At 41.8% G+C, this 21,687-nt stretch overlaps 1 protein-coding gene across 1 annotated transcript; it reads left to right on the forward strand.

The window, feature by feature from the left end:
- The first annotated feature begins 15 nt into the window (after positions 1–15).
- On the forward strand, positions 16–21,185 carry LOC125453336 (NHL repeat-containing protein 3-like). Its single transcript, XM_048532762.2, has 7 exons — positions 16–284; positions 3,577–3,729; positions 4,630–4,780; positions 5,208–5,411; positions 7,098–7,189; positions 9,208–9,320; positions 17,243–21,185. The coding sequence occupies exons 1-7, from the start codon at positions 192–194 to the stop codon at positions 17,475–17,477; spliced, it is 1,041 nt and encodes a 346-aa protein (XP_048388719.1). The 5' UTR covers positions 16–191; the 3' UTR covers positions 17,478–21,185.
- The last annotated feature ends 502 nt before the right edge of the window (positions 21,186–21,687 follow it).

Raw genomic sequence — 21,687 nt, forward strand, 5'->3', positions numbered from 1 at the left:
CAGTGGCACTCAACAGCCCATTTTCTAACTTATGCGTCTGTTTATTTTTTATCAACCCACACTCGCATGATCATTTTAAAAATTTAAAATATTTCAGCAGGGTTGTCGCTCGTTGAACCTTCGTACCGCTGTGGAGGCAGTTAAAGTAGCCACCGCCGTTTCTGTTAACCGTCACGCTCGGGGCGAACTGGATGGTTGCGACTGTCAAGCCTTTTGTCGTGTTCATCATGATCGTGTCAATGCTCTCCCTCTGGATATTCTTACCCACACGCTTCGCCAACTCGGTACGGTTTTTTTTAAAGAAAGTCTGTCGTTTTCAGACTTGCCGAGGAAGCGTCTCTTTTGTTTATTTGTGGGGAGGGAGCATTCAGCCCAACCGTGGAGGGAAACCGGGCCGACGTTTGGTTCATGTTTTGTCAGGCCCGGGGGCGGGGGGTGGTCATTGGAACAAACGCTGGAGAAACTCGGCATCCGCGGAAAGAGAAACAGACTGAGTGTCGGCCTGCCCCGGGAATTGCTGAGAAATTTGACTGAGTCGGTTGTTTAAACGGGCGATAACGATACATGGCCGGTGTCAGTGGGAAGTAAGCTTGCGGTTGTTTTGCTGAACTTGCTTGACAGTTCCAACAATTTGAGCAGATTTAAAGTGCTGAATAGTATTGTTTTTACGGTAAAGAAAAACTTCTGTTTGGCCCTTAAACTTGACCTCGATCTTCCAGCCACTTGTTATTTTAATTACCCATCTTGTTTCCATTAGGTGTTTCTGTCCTTAACTTCCTGCTGTGGTCGACAAAACGTAAACATGAGCTCGAGGGACAGCATATTTTTCGACTAAACACGTTACAGTCTGGCAGACTCAACAATTACATTCTTATAGGGTCAATTATTTCACAGTTGCGAGCTCTGCTTTCATTTTGTTTGATTTTTCCTTCCTGGTTTCAATGCATTTTCGCGTTTTCTTGCTATCACATGTCAAGTGTCATCATTCTGCCGTTCATTATTTATTCATCATTAACACAAACTTAGAACATAAGTGGTCCTTATCACTTTCCTTTAACATTCCAGTTGTTAAAAGGGCTATTTCTAACACACATATAGAAGAGACTGTCATCTGTCTCCTCTTCACCAGTGTTTTCACAAAACGACACTTTGAATTGCATGAAGTAAAACAGTACCCTGAAAACTTTTTATGAAGATTTGTAGCTTGGGTTGTGGAACGAGGTTGTAGACATGCGTGCCAAGCCGGTGGCTTTGGTTGCAAACACTTCGTACCCTGCTAGGTAATACAGTGAGTGCACCTCCAGTGAAGTGTTGGCGTTCTGCCCCTCTTGCTATTTACATGCCTCAGTTTGTTGGGCTGTTTGGTGCCACTTCTGGTTCTGTTTCTCAGTGGCATGTACACTGAGCCTAATTCAGTGTGTTTGTTGACAGAGTTCCACTTAGAATACCAGGCCTCCAGGAATTCCCTGGCGTGTCTCTGTTTGGCTTGTGCAGTTTTGGCTGTGTTGTTCCAGTCAAATTTGTGTCCCTTGTTATCTGTGTGAAGTGAGACAAGCGAGAATTGGTGTGTCTCTTGGTGGCTAGTTGGTGTTTCTGTTCTCTGAAATGCCAGTTTTCTTCCGGTTCGGCCTATGTAGTGTTTCTCACAGTTCTTGCATGGTATTTTGTATATTACACTGGTTTTGCTAGTTTTCGGTATGGGATCCTTTACATTCGTCAGTAGCTGTTGTAGGGTGGTCATTGGTTTGTGGGCTACCCTGATATCTAGGGAGCTGAGTAGTCTTGTGGTCATCTCTGAAATGTCTTTGATGGGAGGGTGACTATTGAGTCTGGTTGTGTTGTGTCTTCCTGTTGTGGTCTGTCTTGGAGGCAATAGCAGATTGTGTTTTTTGGGTATCCATTCCTTTTGAAGACTCCATATAGGTGCTACTGTTCTGCTTTATGTAGTTGCTGCAATGTGTTGTGGCTCATTTAAATAGTGTCCTAATGCAGCTCCATTTGTGGGTGTTAGGGTGGTTACTAGTGTCGTTGAGTATTTGGTCTGTATGTGTGGTCTTTCTATATAGGCTATTCTGGAGTTCCCCATTGTTTTTGCGTTCTACCATTATGTCCAGGAAAGATAGTCAGTTGTTTTCTTCTTTTGTGAATTTTATCAATGAGTATGTTGTTTATATGTTAGTGGGTTTCTTCTAGTTTTGTACATTTGATAATCACAAAGGTGTCACCTACATTTCGGACTCAAGCTTTGGGTTGTATAGTGGGGAGCACTGCCTGTTCTAACCTTTGCATTAATGCTTCTGCAGTCAGTCCTGATATTGGGGATCCTATTGGTATTCTGTTGATTTGTTTGTATATGCAGTTGTTGAAGGTGAAGTGGGTTGTGAGGCACAGATCTAATAGTTTCATGGTGGTGTCCTTAAATTGATGTTAGTGTCCTAGGCTGCTTGTCTACTTGATTCGTCCAGTGGTGTAGCAATTGTCTCTTTGTTCAGGTCAATGTTTATGGATATAAATAGTGCTGTTATGTCGAAGGATGTCATCATCTTGCCCTCTTCTATCCTGATGTCCTCAATGATGTTGAGGAATTCTTGGGATGAGTGGATTGAGAGGGTAGTGTTGTCAACTAAGTACTTCAATTTCTGTTGTAGTTCTCTGGCGAGTCCATACGCTGATGTGCCTGGTAGTGAGACAGGGGTCTGATCAGAACCCCCTGTTTGTGTACCCGGGGGAGTCTGCAGAAGTGGGGTGTGTTGAATCCCTCTGCCTTCATTTTCAACACATTTGAATTAGATCCAGTGTAGAAACCACTGAGAATCAGAACCGGAAGTGGTACCAAGCACCCCAAAAAAATAAGGCATATAAGTAACAATCAGGACAGAACACCAATACTTCACCAGAAGTGCACTGACAATGTTGCCTAGTATGGTGACGAAATGTTGGCAGCCAAACCCACTGGCTCAGCTCAAATTACTACAACCTCGTTGCTGAAAATATCCGGGGTTATATATGTAAAAATAGCACATTAACAGGAGATTTTTTTTATTTCCTTCAATCAGTCATTATTAATGGAAAAAGTGGTTGCTTTCAATTCAGTAAATTAGTCTCTTGCATTGGTATTACACCATAATCATTGACAGACAGTGAACCAGACATATGAACATAGAACATTACAGTGCAGTATAGGCTGTTCGACCCTCGATGGTTTCACAGGTCGGTGCAACAATCTGAAGCCCACCTAACCAACACTGTTCCATTATCATCCATATGCTTATCCAATGACCATTTAAGTGCCCTTAAAGTTGGCGAGCCTACTACTGTTGCAGGCAGGGCATTCCACGCCCTTACTATTCTCTGACTAAAGAACCTACCTCTGACATCTGTCCTATATCTCTCACCCCTCAATTTAAAGCTATGTCCCCTCGTGCTAGCCATCACCATCCAAGGAAAAAGGCTCTCACTGCCCACCCTATCTAATCCTCTGATCATCTTGTATGTCTCTATTAAGTCGCCTCTTAACCTTCTTCTCTCTAAATGAGTGCCATGTTTAAAATTGTTTTTTATGTTTGACTCCATCAGGCCTCAGCTGGTTATTACTTGGAATTACCTAAGGTGGCTGAGAAAAACCTCTACCAACTGGATACTGCATGGCCCAATTTTCCAGAATATTTCTCGGGTCAAATCTTTGGTGTTGCAGTTGACCCAGTGGCAGATGTTGTCTATGTGGCTCAGGTGAGACACATATTTGCACTTGAACATGCTATGATGTTACCATTGTTTAATACTGTCACATTTTATTTGGATTATTCTGTCTGGAAAGAACACTTGGTCCTGGAGCCTAAACCTCTGCCTCCAGTGATTAAATTGCTAAGTATAAGAAAGAACAGTCAAGATCACTATGGCCTCTCCTTATGGGATACATGTTGTCCCCCAAATAACTTAAATCCTGGGGATACCTGGAACATCTGGCTTTGACTTAAATTTGATTTACAATTTGATCAACCAGCAAATGTGTTTCTAGCAAAGAGGAAATTTACGTTGTGGTTGGCAATGGAGGCTTAAGTAATAGGATAATCAAGCTAGCTAATATAGGTAACTGTACCACTAAGCCGTATGAACTTGATAAAAATAGTATGTCATGTTTTTAAGCATGAAATCAGTGGGCATCAAATCTTGAAAACTTCTTTACTCAAGAGAAACGGATGTTTGGAGAAATCTATTATACATAGTAATGAAAGGGTGGACTTTGGGCTATCAACCATACAATAAAATGCCATGATGAGACCTATCTGTACTGGAGAGGTAAATGTGAATAGGCATGCTAATCTTTTTTTCTCCTATGCACTGACTTCTTTTCAAGGAATCCATATTACCAGAAAATGGAAACTGTACTTTTGCCTCTGTAATTCTGAAGCATTTTCATTCACAATTTTCTATGCCATGTCTTCACTGATGCAGGTACAATTGGACCTTAATATCAACTGCCAAATAGTATATGGTGATCTAAAGATTTTTCTTTAGAACTATATGTAGCAGCTCAAACTATTTCATGTATTACGTCAAATTGTATTCCAAATTGTTTAAATTCTCTCATAATTAGAAAGACTGTTAATGCTTTCTGAAATCTTCCAGAGAGGAGAATCGGTACCAAAGGTTTTGATGTTTACAGAGCAGGGATACTTCCTCCAAAAGTGGAATACCACAACAATTGAGATGCCACATGGGATATTTGCAACTAACACAGCGGCTTTGTCATCTGTGTGGGTGACGGATGTTGGAAATGGTATAGTGGAATTTACAGTTTCTGATTTTAAAATCAAATCAATTTTAATAATGTTTTATCTGTTTAATTTGATTGTAATAACTTCCCTGTTCATTCTAAATGTTGGGGTAGGCACATGTCAAGACATAGTATCATATATGTGTTACAAATTATTAGCAGTTACTATCTGGTGAAATGAGTTTGAGCTGGAGAGTTTGTGCAGAGAGTTTGGAAACAGAACGCCAATCCACGCCAATAAACTCAAAAGCGTAGTGTATAATTCATCAAAATTGCAAGGTATTCGGGGGAATAGTCTGCTATGTATGCCTACAAAGTAACAGTGACTCCCATACTTTAAAAGTAACTGTTACTTACTGAAATACTTTGGAACTCATTCCTAAGGTAATAGAAGGAATGTTGTAAACTGCAGATTTTTCATTTGCTCTAGGAAAGTATGGACACACGGTAAAGCAGTACACACCATCGGGAAAACTTCTTCAAATTCTGGGGACACCTGGAACACCTGGCTCTAATTTAAATCCGTTACAATTTGATCAACCAGCAGAAGTGTTTGTTTCTAAGAAAGAGGAAATTTACATTGTGGATGGTGATGGAGGCTTAAATAACAGACTAATCAAACTAGCTAATCAAGGTAATTGTAATTGTTTAAATTGGTAGCTTCAATGAATGTTGTTTTCTAAACAATTACTTTTGTGGTTTGAAGTTGCTATTATGTTTGTGGAAGAGAGTTTGTTGTAGTTTCTCCCATTATTATCTTAAAGCACTAAATAAACTGAGACACTGTCCTGAAAACTAGTGAGCTCTTTTAAGATTTTGCCTAGTTCTTTTTTGGGAGAGATGGATGGGCCATTTTGAAGCAGGACATTTAAGCTGTATCTAACACATGCTGCACTTGCCTTATTGCCCATGCTGCCTCGCTTCAGTACATTTTCATAGTTATAGTGACTTGATAGTGGCTTCCAATGGTCCTTTTCAGGTTGCTGGTTAGTGGCTTCCAATGGTCCTTCTTCAGGTTGCTGGTTCGTACCTGTATAGACCATGTTTTCCTGAACATAGCTTGTCTACCACAGGTTGCGTTCAGGAAAGCCCAGTGTTTGAAAGGCAGCTTCAGTGTAAGCTCTTTACATGTGCAAATTGTGGCCGAATGCTTGTCGCTCACAAACCCTGGACACCTCACTTGTTCTGCCTTTGCCAATATGGCTGAGCCATTAAATATGTCATGCAGCTCTTTATTAAACACTTAATCACCATTTGGGACTTGAACATGGCTGTAGCATTATCAGAGTTCGAAGCTTATGGCTTGTATGTAAGAAGAATGTTCCAGTTTGTGACATCATTTTGCCAGTGTGTTCTCCTAAGTTTAGTGGAACCCCACTTGCCCCATTTTAAATTTAGTTGAAATTGTTAAAGCTGCTCGTGAGACTGTTGTCATTACACTTGAAAGTGATTGTATGTGTGGAAGAATACTTCTTTAAAGCAAAACCTTCATAACTGGAAGTAAGCTAACGTGCAGAGCTGGTCTTACGGCAGCCATCATATCTGGATATTACAGGTCAGGCTTTTCCATTCCTGCAGCATATTATGTGGCTTTATCACCATGCTAAATGGGGCAGGCTACGAACAAATGTTGCAAATCAATCCTGGATGTCCATGAGGTTCTGTTGGCCACTGGTCAGCAGATATGTGGAGACATCATCACCTGCAAGTTCCCCTCCAAGCCACTCGCCATTCTGACTTTATTTGGTTTTATTTCACATATACTCAAGCACAGGGCTAGAGGAGTACAGTGAACTCATTCTGATGAAGGGTCTAGGCCCGAAACATCAGCTTTTGTGCTCCTAAGATGCTGCTTGGCCTGCTGTGTTCATCCAGCTCCACACTTTGCAGATGCTGGAGAATCTGAGATAACAGTTCCCATTGTCCCTAGAATGCAAACCGAGTTTCTGGATTAATACTCGAGGGATAATGCCACTGTCACCTCACCTTGGTTGATATGTGAGAACCATACAAAATGAACATGAATGTTTTTCTGGTGTCTGTTTGCTGCAATCATTCATACAGTTTTTCCACCTAGTAGGATTGTTTTTCATTAGAAGTTACTAAATAACTACGATAATAAAATGTGAGGCTGGATGAACACAGCAGGCCAAGCAGCATCTCAGGAGCACAAAAGCTGACGTTTCGGGCCTAGACCCTTCATCAGAGAGGTCTGCCTGCTGTGTTCATCCAGCCTCACATTTTATTATCTTGGAATCTCCAGCATCTGCAGTTCCCATTATCTCTGATACTAAATAACTACGGCTGTTATTTGTTGCAGGCTTAGGAATAGCTTGGATGAGAGGAGAAAAGGGAGCTGGACCTTCTCAATTTTACATTCCACACAGTGTAACTGAGGATAATGTAGGAAGAGTAAGTCTCAGCCTCTGGCATTAATAAATGAATTGTCTGAAGATGCATTATGAAATCAAAAATATATTGACACTGGTGTTTTATCAATAGAACTGCTTAAAACATTTGGGTCAGTGCAAAAATAATAAGTAGGTGCTCAAGAATATAACAATTTAATTGTCCTTTTGCAACCTATTTGCAAATATTCAACTGAAATGTTAGTATTTGCGAAAATAATTTTGTCAATGTATGCTCCCAGTACGGTACATTGCAGTTCTTGTGTGCATGTTGAAAAGCCAAGTGCAAGAATCACTGGATTTATCTGCACCTCAATTCCCAACATGAACTGCAGATTAATTTTTCAAATCTAACCCTGTAGTATAAAATTTATTAAATCCATAAGTGAAATATATTTTGACATTCAAGTAAAACTTCTCCAGTAAAATTTAGATGTTGACAATGCAGCAACTTTTTTTTTATTTTTCCCTCTCAGGTCAGAATATAGATCCAGGAGAAGATGATGGGATAATAACTAACTTTTCCAAAGTGAAGTCAGTCTCATTACTTACATTCAAATTAGACTTGATTTGCATGAAGAACTGCTTCAGATTTGACATCACTAGTATCTTGAGTTGAGATAACAAGAATAACTGACAGAAACATTGTACATGCTGCGACAGTGCCATTTTAAGTTGGATCAATGCAAATTATTGGTGTAGTGTACATTCAACACCTGAGTCGAAACTACTTGACAAAAACACTAGGTACAAAATTGGTACAATAATTTATTCTCGTTATCTACATTAACCACTTTGATAAGTAAAAGAATTCATGAAACATTGAAACAGAGATGAACTTATGATGAATTCACATCATCAAAAAAACCTGAAAATATTCATTGGCTTCATTGCAGGCAGACCTGTTATCAGTAAACCGAGAGGAGGTATCAGCAATCGTTTAGGTGAAGCCTAATGGTTTTCAGCAATTCCTGGCTAAAACAGACAGATTCATAGCAAGTGGTTCCATCGAAGGTGCAAAAGTAAAGTAAAAAGGAGAAAAATATGAATAGGAAGTCCCTGCTTAATGTTGATTTGCTTCATGATGCTTGGCTTTAACATTACTAATAAAATAGTGATAACATATGTTTCATTTTGCAAAAAGTTTCACTTTTCCCACATTTGCCACAGACTTCCTGTTACATGATTTGCATTGTGCATGATTTTACCCCGCCTCATGCACTCATCACTGAAGTCAATGTTATTTGCAACTCCCATTTCATCCTCCAGCCTTAATTTTAAAGATCCTGGTGTTCATTGCCACCACTAAAACCTTCAGCTGTTCCTCTTTTCTCCACCCCCATTCGCTTTTGTCACTCCCACATTGTTCTTGTGATGAAGCCCTTTTTCTCCTGACCTTGTTCCCACCCTCACAACCCTGCCCTGACTTTGCCTTCAGTTGTGAAGGGCTCTTTACTGTGCTTTCATTTCCATCCTCTGTCCTTAAGAGTCTCCAGTGTTGTGGCCATCTCCTCCGGGGATTTGAGTTACTCCTCATTCTCATTCCCATTCCTACTCTGAACTCCCACTTAAATCTTGGGATTTCAGCTGCTACATTACTGACCAGCTTTTGCCACTAGATGGAGCCTGATCAATCCAAAACAAAGATTTCTTTTGCAGTAATTCACATTTATAATATTTTGTATTTGTTTTACAGTTATTTCATTTATGAATGGTTTTAATGAAAGTAACGCATTTCAACGTATTTTTTTTTCCTGCTGAAATTGTTCCTAAAGTGCCTAACTGTACAGTATTTCGTTTATATTTAGTGATCTTAATTTATTGGTTATTTCAATTGTGCACATGCATGGTACAGTATTTCAGTATATACATTGATTTTACTGGATGAGCAATGTCCAAGATAACCTAACTCTTGTTTTACATTGTCTCCCTGGAAATCCCAAAGGAATCAACTACAATTGTAAGTGAGGACTTACTGCATGCAAATGTTTCTGCTTGTAATGCAGTTTTGTTTTACCTTAGATCTGGGTAGCTGACAGAGGAAACAAACGTTTGCAAGCATTTGATGCTGCTTCAGGAGAGTGGCTTGGGTCCTGGTCTAGTTGCTTCAAATATGATGCTCCTTACTCTGTGAGGTGAGTTCATAAATCCACAAACCTATAATAGAAAATCTGAACCTTTAGAATGAAACTTGGAAACTCTATGGCTAGTCAGTTTGTGACTTCTGCCTCCTTTAATTGTTGGGAGGCATCAGATTTGTGTTCTCTGCCTTGTTTTGGCTGAGATTTACATTTCAAAGTTCAGAAGTGTTGGCTGTGAACCCAATTCTTCGACATGCAAGACATCTATATTGGCAAATATTCCTGTTTCTTAAAGAAACAAAAGCTCACTGCAAAACCTGGGCCCAGAGCTCCTCAAGGCTTCTGTTCAGAGGAGAGACCAGCAAGTCTGTCACAGGAATGGAGTGAACAGGTTAAGTCAAGTCTGTGATCATTCTGTATTGACTTGCGTGGAGTGAAACTTCCCTCTCAAGGCAATCTGCAGCTTGGATTTGGAGATCATTCCTTGTATAGGTATCTGGGCATGATGATGAAAGTTGGCATATGAAGTACAATTGGTCATGAAACCGTTACCCTGAGAGGAATATTAGCCCAGACCTATTAAAAGGCTAGACATACGACTAGAGATACTCTTTAAGAATCCTCCCCTTTCTCTGATTTCTGACCATGGAGAATTGCCTTGGAAGTTTGAACTTCTAACCGAAATTTCTCTGTTCTCGGAACCCTTCAGGAAAATCTCTAACCCTGACTTAGGGTTTGTTATTGACTATCATTAATTCATCCTGAATTGAGTTGCTTCATAGACCAGTTTAAGAGATAGCTAGGAATCACCTTAAGTGATGTGCATCAGGTATCATGTGTAGGCTAGCTTAAGTAAGGATGGCAGATTTCCTTTCCTAAAGCGTGTCAATGATCCAGATAGATTTCCATGACAATTGATAATTATTTCATGGTTGTCCTCACTGAGATTAGCTTTTAAATTACAGATTTATTCAAATATAAAATTTCATCAATTGCTGTGGTAGGATTTGAACCCATGACTCCCCACAACATTAGCTGGTCTCCAGATCCTAGTCCGCAAGCTCCCCTTAGTAAGTTTTCCATTTTACTTACCAGAGATGGTAAGAACTGCAGATGCTGCAGTTGGAGTCAATACAGTGTGGAGCTGGAGGAACACAGCAGGTCAGGCAGCATCAGAGGAGTAGCAGTGTTGATATTTTGGGTCTACACCCTTCCAACAGGTTTGGAAGGAGGTAGGGAGCTTGGAAATAAATAGAGGGAGGAGCAGTGGAGCTGGAATGGTGTTAGGTGGATGCAATAGGGTGTAGTGGGGAATATGGCTGAAGTGATGGAGGATGATGTGTTGGATGCGGAGGTTGGTGGGGTGGTGTGAGAGTACCGGAGGGTCTCTGTCTTTATTTTTGTTATGGGGAGAGAGTTTGAGGGCAGAAGTGCAGGAAATGCAAGAGATGCAGCCGAGGGATTGTGGATCAACGGAGGGGGGAATGTTGCGGTCCTTGAAGTAGGAGGAAATCTGGAATGTCCAGGAATGGAATGTTCCATCTTGGAGCAGAAACAGCGGAGGAATTAGGAGTATGGGATCGCATTCTTGCAGGAGGGGGGGTGAGAGGAGGTGTAATCCAGATAGCTATGGGAGTCGGTGTGTTTGAAATAGATATCGGTGCTGAGACGGTTACCGGAGATGGAGAGGTCCACAAAGGAGAGGGAGGTATCAGAGATGGTCCAGGTGAATTTTAGGTTGGGGTGAAAGGTGTTAGTAAAATTGATGAACTATTCAAGCTCCTCATGGGAGCATGAAGCAGTGCTCGTACAGTCATCAATGTAGCGGAGGAAGAGGTGGGGGCTGGTGCAAGTGTAACTGCGGAAGAGGGACTGTTCCATGTATCGTATAAAGAGGTAGACAGCTTGGACCCGTACGGGTTCCCGCAGCCACCCCTTCGATTTGTAGGAAGTAGGAGTTGTTACAGGAAAATTTGAAAGTAAGGACGAGATCTGTTGTGCGGCTGTTGATGATATCAGTAGAGGGGGACTGGTTGGGCCTGTGGGAGAGGAAGATACAGAGGGCCGTTAGGCCAAGAGTGTTTTGGATACAAGTGTACAGGGATTGGATGTTCATAGTGAAGATGAGGTGTTTGGGACTTGGGAAATTGAAAGTCTTTGAGGTGGAGGACATGGGTGGTGACCCAACCGTAGGTGGTGAGTTCCTGGACCAGGGTGGAAAATACAAAGTCAAGGTGAGCGGGGAGGAGTTCAGTAGGGCAGCAGCAGGCAGAGACAATATGCTGACTGGGGCAGTCAGGTTAGAAGATTTTGGTAACGAGATAGAACCAGGTGGTGCGGATTTGGGGGATGATGAAGTTGGAGGCTGTGGGTGGGAGCTCTTCTGAGGTGATGAGGTTGTTGATTGCCTGGGAGATGATGGTTTGGTGGTCAGGGGTGGGGTCAAAATCAACACAGCAGTAGGAGAAGGTGTCAGAGAGTTGACACCCGGCCTCCATGATGAAGAGGTCAGCGCACCATACCATCGTTGCAGCCCACCCCACTACTTGCGGGTTTGAATGTGAGGTTGGGGTTGGAGCTGAAGACTGCATGGCCTGATAGGGAGGGGTTAGAGTGAGTGAGAGGGATGGAGAGATTCAGGCAACAGACGCCATGATGACAGTTGGAAATGAAGGGGTTGAGGGTGGGTCGGAGGCTGTGGGAAATGGTCACGTGGGTGGAAGTGGAAGTAGCGATGTGGTCAGTGGTATTAGCAGAAGTAATGTAGGCGTTGTCGGTGGCAGAAGTGGCATTGTCGAGCCTCTACGTTGTGTACACTATAATCAACAACACCTTGCAGTTACTACCATTTTAACTCCCCCCCCCCCCCCCCCCCCCTCGGTGACGTCTATCCTGGGCTTCCCCCAGTGTGACAATGACACCACGTGCAAACTGGAGGTAAAACATCTCATATTCTGCCTCTGGAGCTTCTAGCCCCATGACCTCAATATAGAATTCACCAGTTTCAAAATCCTCCACACGCAACCCCCCCCAGCCCAGTCTTATCTTCCTTCTCATCCCTACCTTCTTGACCTGACACAACTTGTCCATCTTCTTTTCCACCTGGCTGCCCCATCCAGTCTCCACTATCCCCTACCTCATAACGAGCAAGAGGGTAACCAGAGAAAGGGTTGGCCCACTCCAGGACAAAGGAAGGAAGTTATGCGAGGAGTCAGAGAAAATAAGTGAGATTCTTAATGAGTACTTTGCGTCGGTATTCACCGAGGAGAGGGACATGACGGATTTTGAGGTGAAGGATAGATGTTTGATTACCCTAGCTCGAGTCAGCATAAGTTGTGGGGGGAGGGGTTTAGTGTTGGGTATTCTAAAAGGCATTAGGGTGGACAACTCCCCAGGTCCAGATGGGATCTATCCCAAGTTATTGAGGGAAGTAAGAGAGGAAATAGCTGGGGCCTTAACAGATATCTAGGTGACTGAAGACAAATGAAACTTTGCAAGAATATCGGGAATGTAGAGCGAATCTGAAACGAGGGATTAAGAGGGCTAAGAGAGGACATGAGATATTACTGGCAAACATGGTTAAGGAAAATCCCAAAGCCTTTTATTCATATATAAAGAGCAAGAGGGTAACTAGAGAAAGGATTGGCCCACTTAAGGACAAAGAAGGAAAGTTATGCACTGATTCAGAGAAAATGGGTGACATTCTTAACGAGTACTTTGCATTGTTATTCACCAAGGAGAGGGACGTGACGGATGTTGAGGTTAGGGATAGGTGTTTGCTTACTCTAGGTCAAGTTGACATAAGGAAGGAGGAAGTGCTGGGGTATCCTAAAAGACATTAAGGTGGACAAGTCCCCAGGTCCAGATGGGATCTGTCCCAGGTTCCTGAGGGAAGCGAGAGAGGAAATAGCCAGGGCCTTAACAGATATCTTTGCAGCGTCCTTAGACACGGGTGAGGTCCCTGAGGACTGGAGACTTGCTAATGTTGTCCCTTTGTTTAAGAAGGGCAGCAAGGATAGTCCAGGTAATTATCAACCGGTGAGCCTGACGTCAGTGGTAGGAAAGCTACTGGAGAAGATACTGAAGGATAGGATCTATTCCCATTTGGAAGAAAATGGGCTTATCAGTGAGAGGCAACATGGTTTTGTGCAGGGAAAGTCATGTCTTACCAACTTAATAGAATTCTTTGAGGACGTGACAAAGTTGATTGAGGGAAAGGCTGTAGATGTCATATACATGGACTTCAGTAAGGCGTTTGATAAGGTTCCCCATGGCAGGTTGATGGAGAAAGTGAAGTCACATGGGGTCCAGGGTCTGCTAGCTAGATAGATAAAAAACTGGCTAGGCAACAGGAGACAGAGGGTAGTAGTAGAAGGGAGTTTCTCAAATTGGAGACCTGTGACCAGTGGTGTTCCACAGGGATCTGTGCTGGGACCACTGTTGTTTGTGATATATGTAAATGATCTGGAGGAAGGTGTAGGTGGTCTGATCAAGTTTGCTGATGACACTAAGATTGGTGGAGTAGCTGATAGTGAAGGGGACTGTCAGAGATTACAGCAGAATGTAGATAGACTGGAGAGTTGGGCAGATAAATGGCAGATGGAGTTCAATCCGGGCAAATGCAAGGTGATGCATTTTGGAAGATCAAATTCAAGGACAAACTATACAGTAAATGGAAAAGTCCTACGGAAAATTGATGAACAGAGAGATCTGGGTGTTCAGGTCCATTGTTCCCTGAAGGTGACAACGCAGGTCAATAAGGTGGTCAAAAAGGCATATGACATGCTTTCCTTCATTGGGCGGGGTATCGAGTTCAACAGTGCAGGTCATGTTGCAATTGTATAGGACTTTGGTTCGGCCACATTTGGAGCACTGTGTGCGGTTCTGGTCGCCACATTACCAAAAGGATGTGGATGCTTTGGAGAGGGTGCAGAGGAGGTTCGCCAGGATGTTGCCTGGTATGGAGGGTGCTAGCTATGAAGAGAGGTTGAGTAGATTAGGATTATTTTCATTAGAAAGACAGATTGAGGGGGGACCTGATTGAGGTCTACAAAATCATGAGGGGTATAGACAGGGTGGATAGCAAAAAGCTTTTTCCCAGGGTGGGGGACTCAATTACTAGGGGTCATGAGTTCAAAATGAGAGGAGGAAAGTTTAAGGGAGATATGCATGGAAAGTTCTTTACACAGAGGGTGGTGGGTGCCTGGAATGCGTTGCCAGTGGAGGTGGTAGACGCAGACACTTTAGTGTCTTTTAAGATATATTTGGACAGGTACATGGATGGGCGGGGAGCAAATGGACACAGACCGTTAGAAAATAGATGACAGGTTAGACAGAGGATCTTGATCGGCGCAGGCTTGGAGGGCCGAAGGGCCTGCTCCTGTGCTGTAGGTTTCTTTGTTCTTTATTCTATGTATATCTTTGCAGCATCCTTCAGCATGGGTGAGGTCCCGGAGGACGGGAGAATTGCTGATGTTGTCCCTTTGTTTAAGAAGGGCAGCAGGAATAATCCAGGTAATTATAGACAGGTGAGCCTGACATCAGTGGTGGGGAAGCTGCTGGAGAAGATACTGAGGGATAGGATCTACTTACATTTGGAAGAACATGGGCTTATAAGTGATAGCATGGTTTTGTGCAGGAAGGTCATGTCTTACTAACTTGAAAGAATTCTTTGAGGAAGAGACAAAGCTGATAGATGAGGGAAGGTCTGTAGATGTCATATACATAGACTTCTGTAAGGCGTTTGATAAGGTTCCTCGTGGTAAGCTGATGGAGAAAGTGAAGTCGCATAGGGTCCAGGGTGTACTAGCTGGATGGATAGAGAACTGACTGGGCAACAGGAGACAGAGTTGTAGTGGAGAGGAGTTTCTCCAAATAGAGAACTGTGCCCAGTGGTGTTCCAAAGGGATCCGTGTTGGGACCACTGTTGTTTGTGATATACATAAATGATTTGGAGGAAGGTATAGATGGTCTGATTAGCAAGTTTGCAGATGACTAAGATTCATGGAGTAGTAGATAGTGAAGGGGACTGTCAGAGAATGCAGCAAAATATAGATCGATTGGTGAGTTGGGGGGAGAAATGGCAGATGGAGTTCAATCCAAACAAATGCGAGGTGATGCATTTTGGAAGATCCAATTCAAGAGTGAACTATATGGTAAATGGAAAAGTCCTGGGGAGAATTGATGCACAGAGAGACCTGGGTGTTTAGGCCCATTGTACCCTGAAGGTGGCAATGCAGGTCGATAGAATGGTCAAGAAGGCATGCTTTCTTTCATCAGATGGGGCACTGAGTACAAGAGTTGCCAGGTCATGTTACAGTTGTATAGGACTTTGGTTCGACCACGTTTGGAATACTGCGTACATTTCTGATCGCCACATTACCAAAAAGATGTGGATGCTTTGGAGAGGGTGCAGAGGAGGTTCACCAGGATGTTGCCTGGTATGGAGAACACTAGCTATGAAGAGAGGTTGAGTAGATTAGGATTATTTACATTATCTAATCGGAGGTTGAGGGGGTGAGATAACAAGATGTAGAGCTGGATGAACACAGCAGGCCGAGCAGGAAGGCTGACGTTTCCTACTGTGTCTGAGGTTGAGGGGAGACCTGATTGATGTCTACAAAATCATGAGAGGTATAGACAGGGTGGATAGCAAGAAGCTTTTTCCCCAGAGTAGGGACTCAATTACTAGGGGTGACGATTTCAAGGTGAGAAGGGAAAAGTTTAAGGGAGATGTGCGTGGAAAGTTCTTCACGCAGAGGGTTGTGGGTGCCTGGGAGGCGTTGTCAGTGGAGGTGGTAAAGACAGGCACCATAGCGTCAGTTAACATGTATCTAGAGAGATACATGAATGGGCAGGGAACAGAGGGATACAGATCCTTGGAAAATAGGTGACAGGTTTAGATAGAGGATGTGGATCAGCACAGGCTTGGAGGGCCGAAGAGCCTGTTCCTGTGCTGTAATTTTCTTTGTTCTTCCTTTACACCTGTATCCACCCATCACCATCCCACCTACCTTTCCCCCCGCCCACCCCCCATCTCCTCCTTTTGTTTCCCAGCTCCCTTCCCCCACCCCAGTGCTGATAAAGGGTTAAACCCTAAACGTTGACTCTCCTGCTCCCCTGCTGCCTGATCTGCTGTGTTCCTCCAGCTCTACACTGTATTAAGCCATTTTACTTACCTGGCTTATTACCTAGAAAATGTCAAACAGATTAAAGATCTGTCTAACTCTTGGGTGACCCTTCTCTGACCTGACCTGACTAGATCTCCAACTAACTCCTTTTCTTCAACTCTTCAACTACCCCACCAATTGCACCGCCTGACCCCTGCCCTGACCCTCTGACATTCCCTCCCTACCTTCCGACAACCTTAATCTGATGATCCAGCAGTACTTAGAAGGACTCTGATTTAAACTGTGTTCCAAATTTCTGAATACACAAGTTCTGAACTCTTGATCAGAAATGTAGAGCTCTGTTGCTGTACCGTTTAGTAGGAGTAGTGAGGTGTTCCAAGTGATTGCCATTCTTTGGATGATTTGGGTCAATTTGTATTCGTCAAAGCAAAATCTGGAACAGGATCTAGTCGGATCGAAGGCAAGGGTAAAAGAAGGGATCTAGGCAATGTTACCCCACCCTTTCTTCCCAGAAGCGAGACACATGGTTAGGTGCGAAGGTATTGCTGAAAGTGACACTTTGGATCCACTTTCTTTCTATATAGAGGGTCCCTCCCACTGACGACATCAATTTTGATAGGGTTCACTGTTAGAGGGAATAATGGGTGCAATCCCAGCATGACTGCTGTGATTGCAGTTAGTAGAGTCTTTGGGCTATTATCCAGTCTAGACAATTGCCACTATGCTAAGCTTTTAGATCATCTTTTGTAATAATGAGCAATTTCATTTTATATGTTGCATGCAGCAATGTTCTCCAAAAAAGTGTTTCTTTTTTAAATTATGATTTTTAAAAAAAATTCTTTACAGGCTAACATCTGACAACAAGTTCTTCATTGTGGCCCAGCTGAATGTCAACAGAATAGTTTTTTTGTCTGTCCCACCAATAGGTGACATTGGGACATGCCGCATAGAGGACACAATTCAGTTGGCTGATGATGTGAAACCTCACCTAGTTGATGTTAGTCAAAAAACTGGAGCCATTTATGTGGCTGAAATTGGTGCACGTCAAGCTCAGAAATTTGTACCTACAAACAGAAAATAGTTTTTGTAACATTCGTTGAAGTTACACTACCACTATCATAATGATGTAAAGTGCTTCAAATGTGCATTAATATTAGAGTGAGGATAGAAGGCAGGTGCCACGACCTGATCTGAACCATAAAAGTATTAATGCAAAGCAGTTTAAGGCACTCTCCCACAGAGTGTCTCAAATGATGTTGCATTTTTACTGCAATGGGATTATTCCAATCCAGTGTAAAATGGTTTAAAAAATTCGTCAGGCGAGAATTGAATCAGGAATTTTCCAGGTTTTATTCCAGGTTGTTCTGAATTAGGTAAGCTGATAGAGACAACATAAGTGCAGAACACTTGTATTGCCCTACCTCGGTATTCTAGATTCAGATGGAGCAGAAATCCCCAAAATGGGATCCCTTCTCCCAAATGCTATCCAGTGCCCCTTGCTAGAAGTGAATGTGTAGATTTTAATTGAAGATAAGAATGGGTTTTGCTGTGAAAAGTCCTTGCAAATCAAATAAGTAACTGATACTCAATAGGAAGGCTCACCCACAAATAATGACCACTTGAGGGATGAAGTGCACCTCATGAAATCATATCCCAGAAAGGAGTTAATGAAAGAGAGGAGGGATATGTTACCAAAGTATTGACGTTAAATTATTCTACCTTTCCAAATACAATGGGAGGTTTACATTTCATTCATTTTAATATAATGAACACACCATGAAATAAAAAAGATTTGGTGGCTATTTGAAATTTTAAATATTATTGCAAATTTGCCAGCACTTAGTAACTTGCATAGATTTGATTTTCTGTGCTCTTCCCTATGCCTTGGTATTGCCTTCAGCCATTTTCCAAGTTTTGCCTTTATTCACATTAGGTACTCTCTCCTTGTATCAGCAATTCTTGGTATCATCTTTGTACAAAATCCTTCTACAATGTGTATTGATGTGTTGAGAACTAACGTGTGCCATTTCCCAAGTAAGATGTCAGGTGCAGACAATTGCATTTTAATCATGTGGAGACAATTTTACATCAATCTATGTTACATTCATTCATTATGATGTTTCATTTTGGGTTTCTGCTTTAGTTGCAGGGATAGGGTGGGTCTGGGTAAAATGGTATTAGGATTATTCCACGGCACAACATCGTGGGCCAAAGGGCCTGTACTGTGCTGTACTTTTCTATGTTCTATGCTGTTTGGAAGATCATTGTGGACTCGCTGGGCCTGCTTCCACACTAGGAATTCTATCAAAATCCCTGACCAAGTGTAAGCTCATACGCCAAAGAATCTGATCTTCGAGTCTCTCATAAGTGGAAACTGAAGGACTATTGGTTCTGACTATCTCGTGGACTCAGCCTATCTTTACCATATGTCAAAACTAGCCCTCTGAGCCTCTGCTACATCGATTTGGGATAACATCATTATATCAGCTAGAGTTTTCCTCCTGCTGTTTTTCTGAAAGGATGAAAACATTCTTGGCAAAGATAGATCTTCATTCATTATTCATCATCTTAATTTCAGTTTAATTAATTTGTGATTTTCTACCCACTAATTCAAGAAAAATAGCTATGTGGGATTAAACTAGAATGTAACACACAGAGAGGCAGTTGTTTTACTTACCTTACAATATTGATTTATATGTAAGGGGTATATAGAATTTTATTCTCTTTCCTTTGTCTAATATGAATTTGCATTTTTCAAGTTTGCTGTTTCATTCCTCCTCTAAGGTAAATTGTTCTCTTTCTTTGTTCTGTTTCAAATTCTATATGTAATAATTGAGAATTGGACTGAAGCTACAAAGCTTTATTACTGTGATATTAATGAAAAAAGTGATCTCCAAAAAGATTTGGAAAGGGATGTTACTGATGTTATAAGAAAGGTTACACTTATGGGATGTTGCCAGCATATTTTTTCCCGAGCCGAAATGTCAGCTTTCCTGCTCCTCTAATGCTGCCTATGCTACTGTGTTTCTCCGGCTCCACACTTTATCACAGGGTGATGGCTTTGTTTAGTTTGGAAACTTGGACTAATTGAACTGAAGGGTCCGTTTCCATGCTGTATGACTCAATGACTAAAATCCTTCAAACCAATAATCTCCAACATCTCGGAGTACGTGGGCAGCAAGCAAACAAAGCACAGACAACTGCAAGTTTGCCTCAAAGTCATACACTAATATGACATGGAAGGAATGGTAATATATTTCTATGTCACCACGTCAAATTTCCAGAAATCTCTCCCTACCTGCACTTTGTGTGTACTAGCACCAGATTGACTCCTGCAGTCAAGAAAGTGATTCACTACAATTCCCCAAATAGCAATTGAGAATGGGCAATGACTACCAGCCTTTTCAGCAACACCCATGTCTAATTAACCAATCTTTTAAAAAAAGCACAATCTTAAAAACATTGGAACAGGGGTAGGCCATTCAGTCCATCTAGCCTGTCCTGCCATTCAGAACACTTATTCAGAACGCTGATTGAACACTTCAATGCCCTTTACCACCCCATCCACATGACTGCCACAAATAGTAACAAATCTATCAATCTTGACCTTAAAGACAGTTCAACAGCTCTCTGTTGTAGAGAATACTGACAGTTCACAAAACCACTTTTGTAGCAAAAAAATTCTCATCCTCCTTATTTTCAATCTGTGCCTACTGCTTCTAGACTCCCCATTTGGGAAAAACATCATACCTGCATGTAACCTATCTTTTTAAGTATTTTGTAAGTTTCAATGAGATTACCTTACATATTCGAAACTCTTAGAGAATACAGGACCAGTTTACTAATCAGACTTCACAAGATAGTCCCACCAACGTGGAAAAAAAATGTGCAAACCTTTTTTGCACTCCATCTATGGTAATATCTTGCATGAGTTTAGGAGACCAAAATTGCACACAGTCCTCCAAGCGCAGCCTAATCATGCTCCAACATAATTGAAGCAAGTCTTCTGTTAGTCTGTTCTCATTGTACATAACCTGGTTACCATGCCTGCCTACAACACCCTGTTGTCTGAACTTGAAAAGTAATACACCGATGGTGAAGCACTTGTCAGCATTCTACAAATGGAAATGTGTTATATAAATGGATGTTCTTCACTGCATTATTTTAAAATAGTTGATCAAAGTTGTTAAAGAACAGAAAGTCAGGAATTGTTGGCAATTATGCTTCCTGTTGGATTTCACCTCACCACTGGGTATAAAATTGGCATTTGGATCAATCGGTTGTGAGGGAATTGTGCCAATTTTGCCTCCAGTGATTACAATACTGATGCATTCTGGTGGACTTAATGATAACGTATTGACAGTTTTATGCCTGGGAGTTGAATATTTACTCCCACCATGTCACAGGTAGCCAAACGATGGCACATGACTATTTAAGGACCTTGAACCTGAAAATGTGGCCCACAATGGCCAGTGAACTCTGTTCAATTTATGCTTTTAAGTTCTGATTTAATTTTGTATGTTTCTTTTGGATTAGCCTGTTCTGAGTGCCTGCCTGGTTGCTGGTTGATTGCTACATTCATGAATTGCTTAGATCTGTGAACATCATGGATTCAAACATAGCAAATTAATGATTTGAAATTTGTGGTTCAAGGCAAACAAAATCACATCAGCTTTAGATCAGTTGTAAAATGTAACTGCTGTTTAATTATCGTGTACTATTTGGATCAGAGTAATGCTTTTGAAAATTCAGATGCAATAAAAGTTTACTTCACTGTTTTCCCCCTGAATCTGCCTGAAGTTGTGTCTTTGTGGAAATTCACATAATTGAGTGTAGTTTCAGATCTCCTCCACAAGAGAGTGCTAAAATACTTCCAATCAATGTTCTGCTGCAAACAATATCCTTTTGCAAGAGTTCTGATCCTAAATAATTGTTGAACTTGCCATAAAATTAGTGTCTAATGTCAGATATGTCAGGAGCATCCTGGTCAACATTTCCTCATAAGTTAACACCAAGTGAACCATCTCTGAACTGTGTTAATACAATTATGTTCTTTCCCAAGTAAAGAAACCAAATCTGTACATAGTGCTCTAGATCTAGTCTCACTAATGGCCTGTACAAATGTAGCAAATCATTCCTACTTTATAACAAAAACAGAAATTTCCAGAAAATCTCATCAGGTCTGGCCGCATCTGTGGAGAAAAAGTAGAGTTAACAGAGTGCCCCTTCTTCTGAATGCCCAATGAACTAGAGAATGAAGCATAAGTTGGGAGCAGGAGAGAAAGGTTGAG

Source organism: Stegostoma tigrinum, chromosome 6 (assembly GCF_030684315.1).
Source record: "Stegostoma tigrinum isolate sSteTig4 chromosome 6, sSteTig4.hap1, whole genome shotgun sequence".
Lineage (NCBI taxonomy): Eukaryota > Metazoa > Chordata > Chondrichthyes > Orectolobiformes > Stegostomatidae > Stegostoma > Stegostoma tigrinum.

What these genes read in the sequence shown, in the direction of transcription:
- LOC125453336 (XM_048532762.2), top strand. Translation starts at nt 192, where the DNA reads ATGGTTGCGACTGTCAAGCCTTTTGTCGTGTTCATCATGATCGTGTCA. An exon ending in GGTGACGGATGTTGGAAATG is followed by an intron (nt 4,781 to 5,207) that starts GTATAGTGGAAT and finishes CATTTGCTCTAG; the next exon opens with GAAAGTATGGACACACGGTA. An exon ending in AATCAAACTAGCTAATCAAG is followed by an intron (nt 5,412 to 7,097) that starts GTAATTGTAATT and finishes TATTTGTTGCAG; the next exon opens with GCTTAGGAATAGCTTGGATG.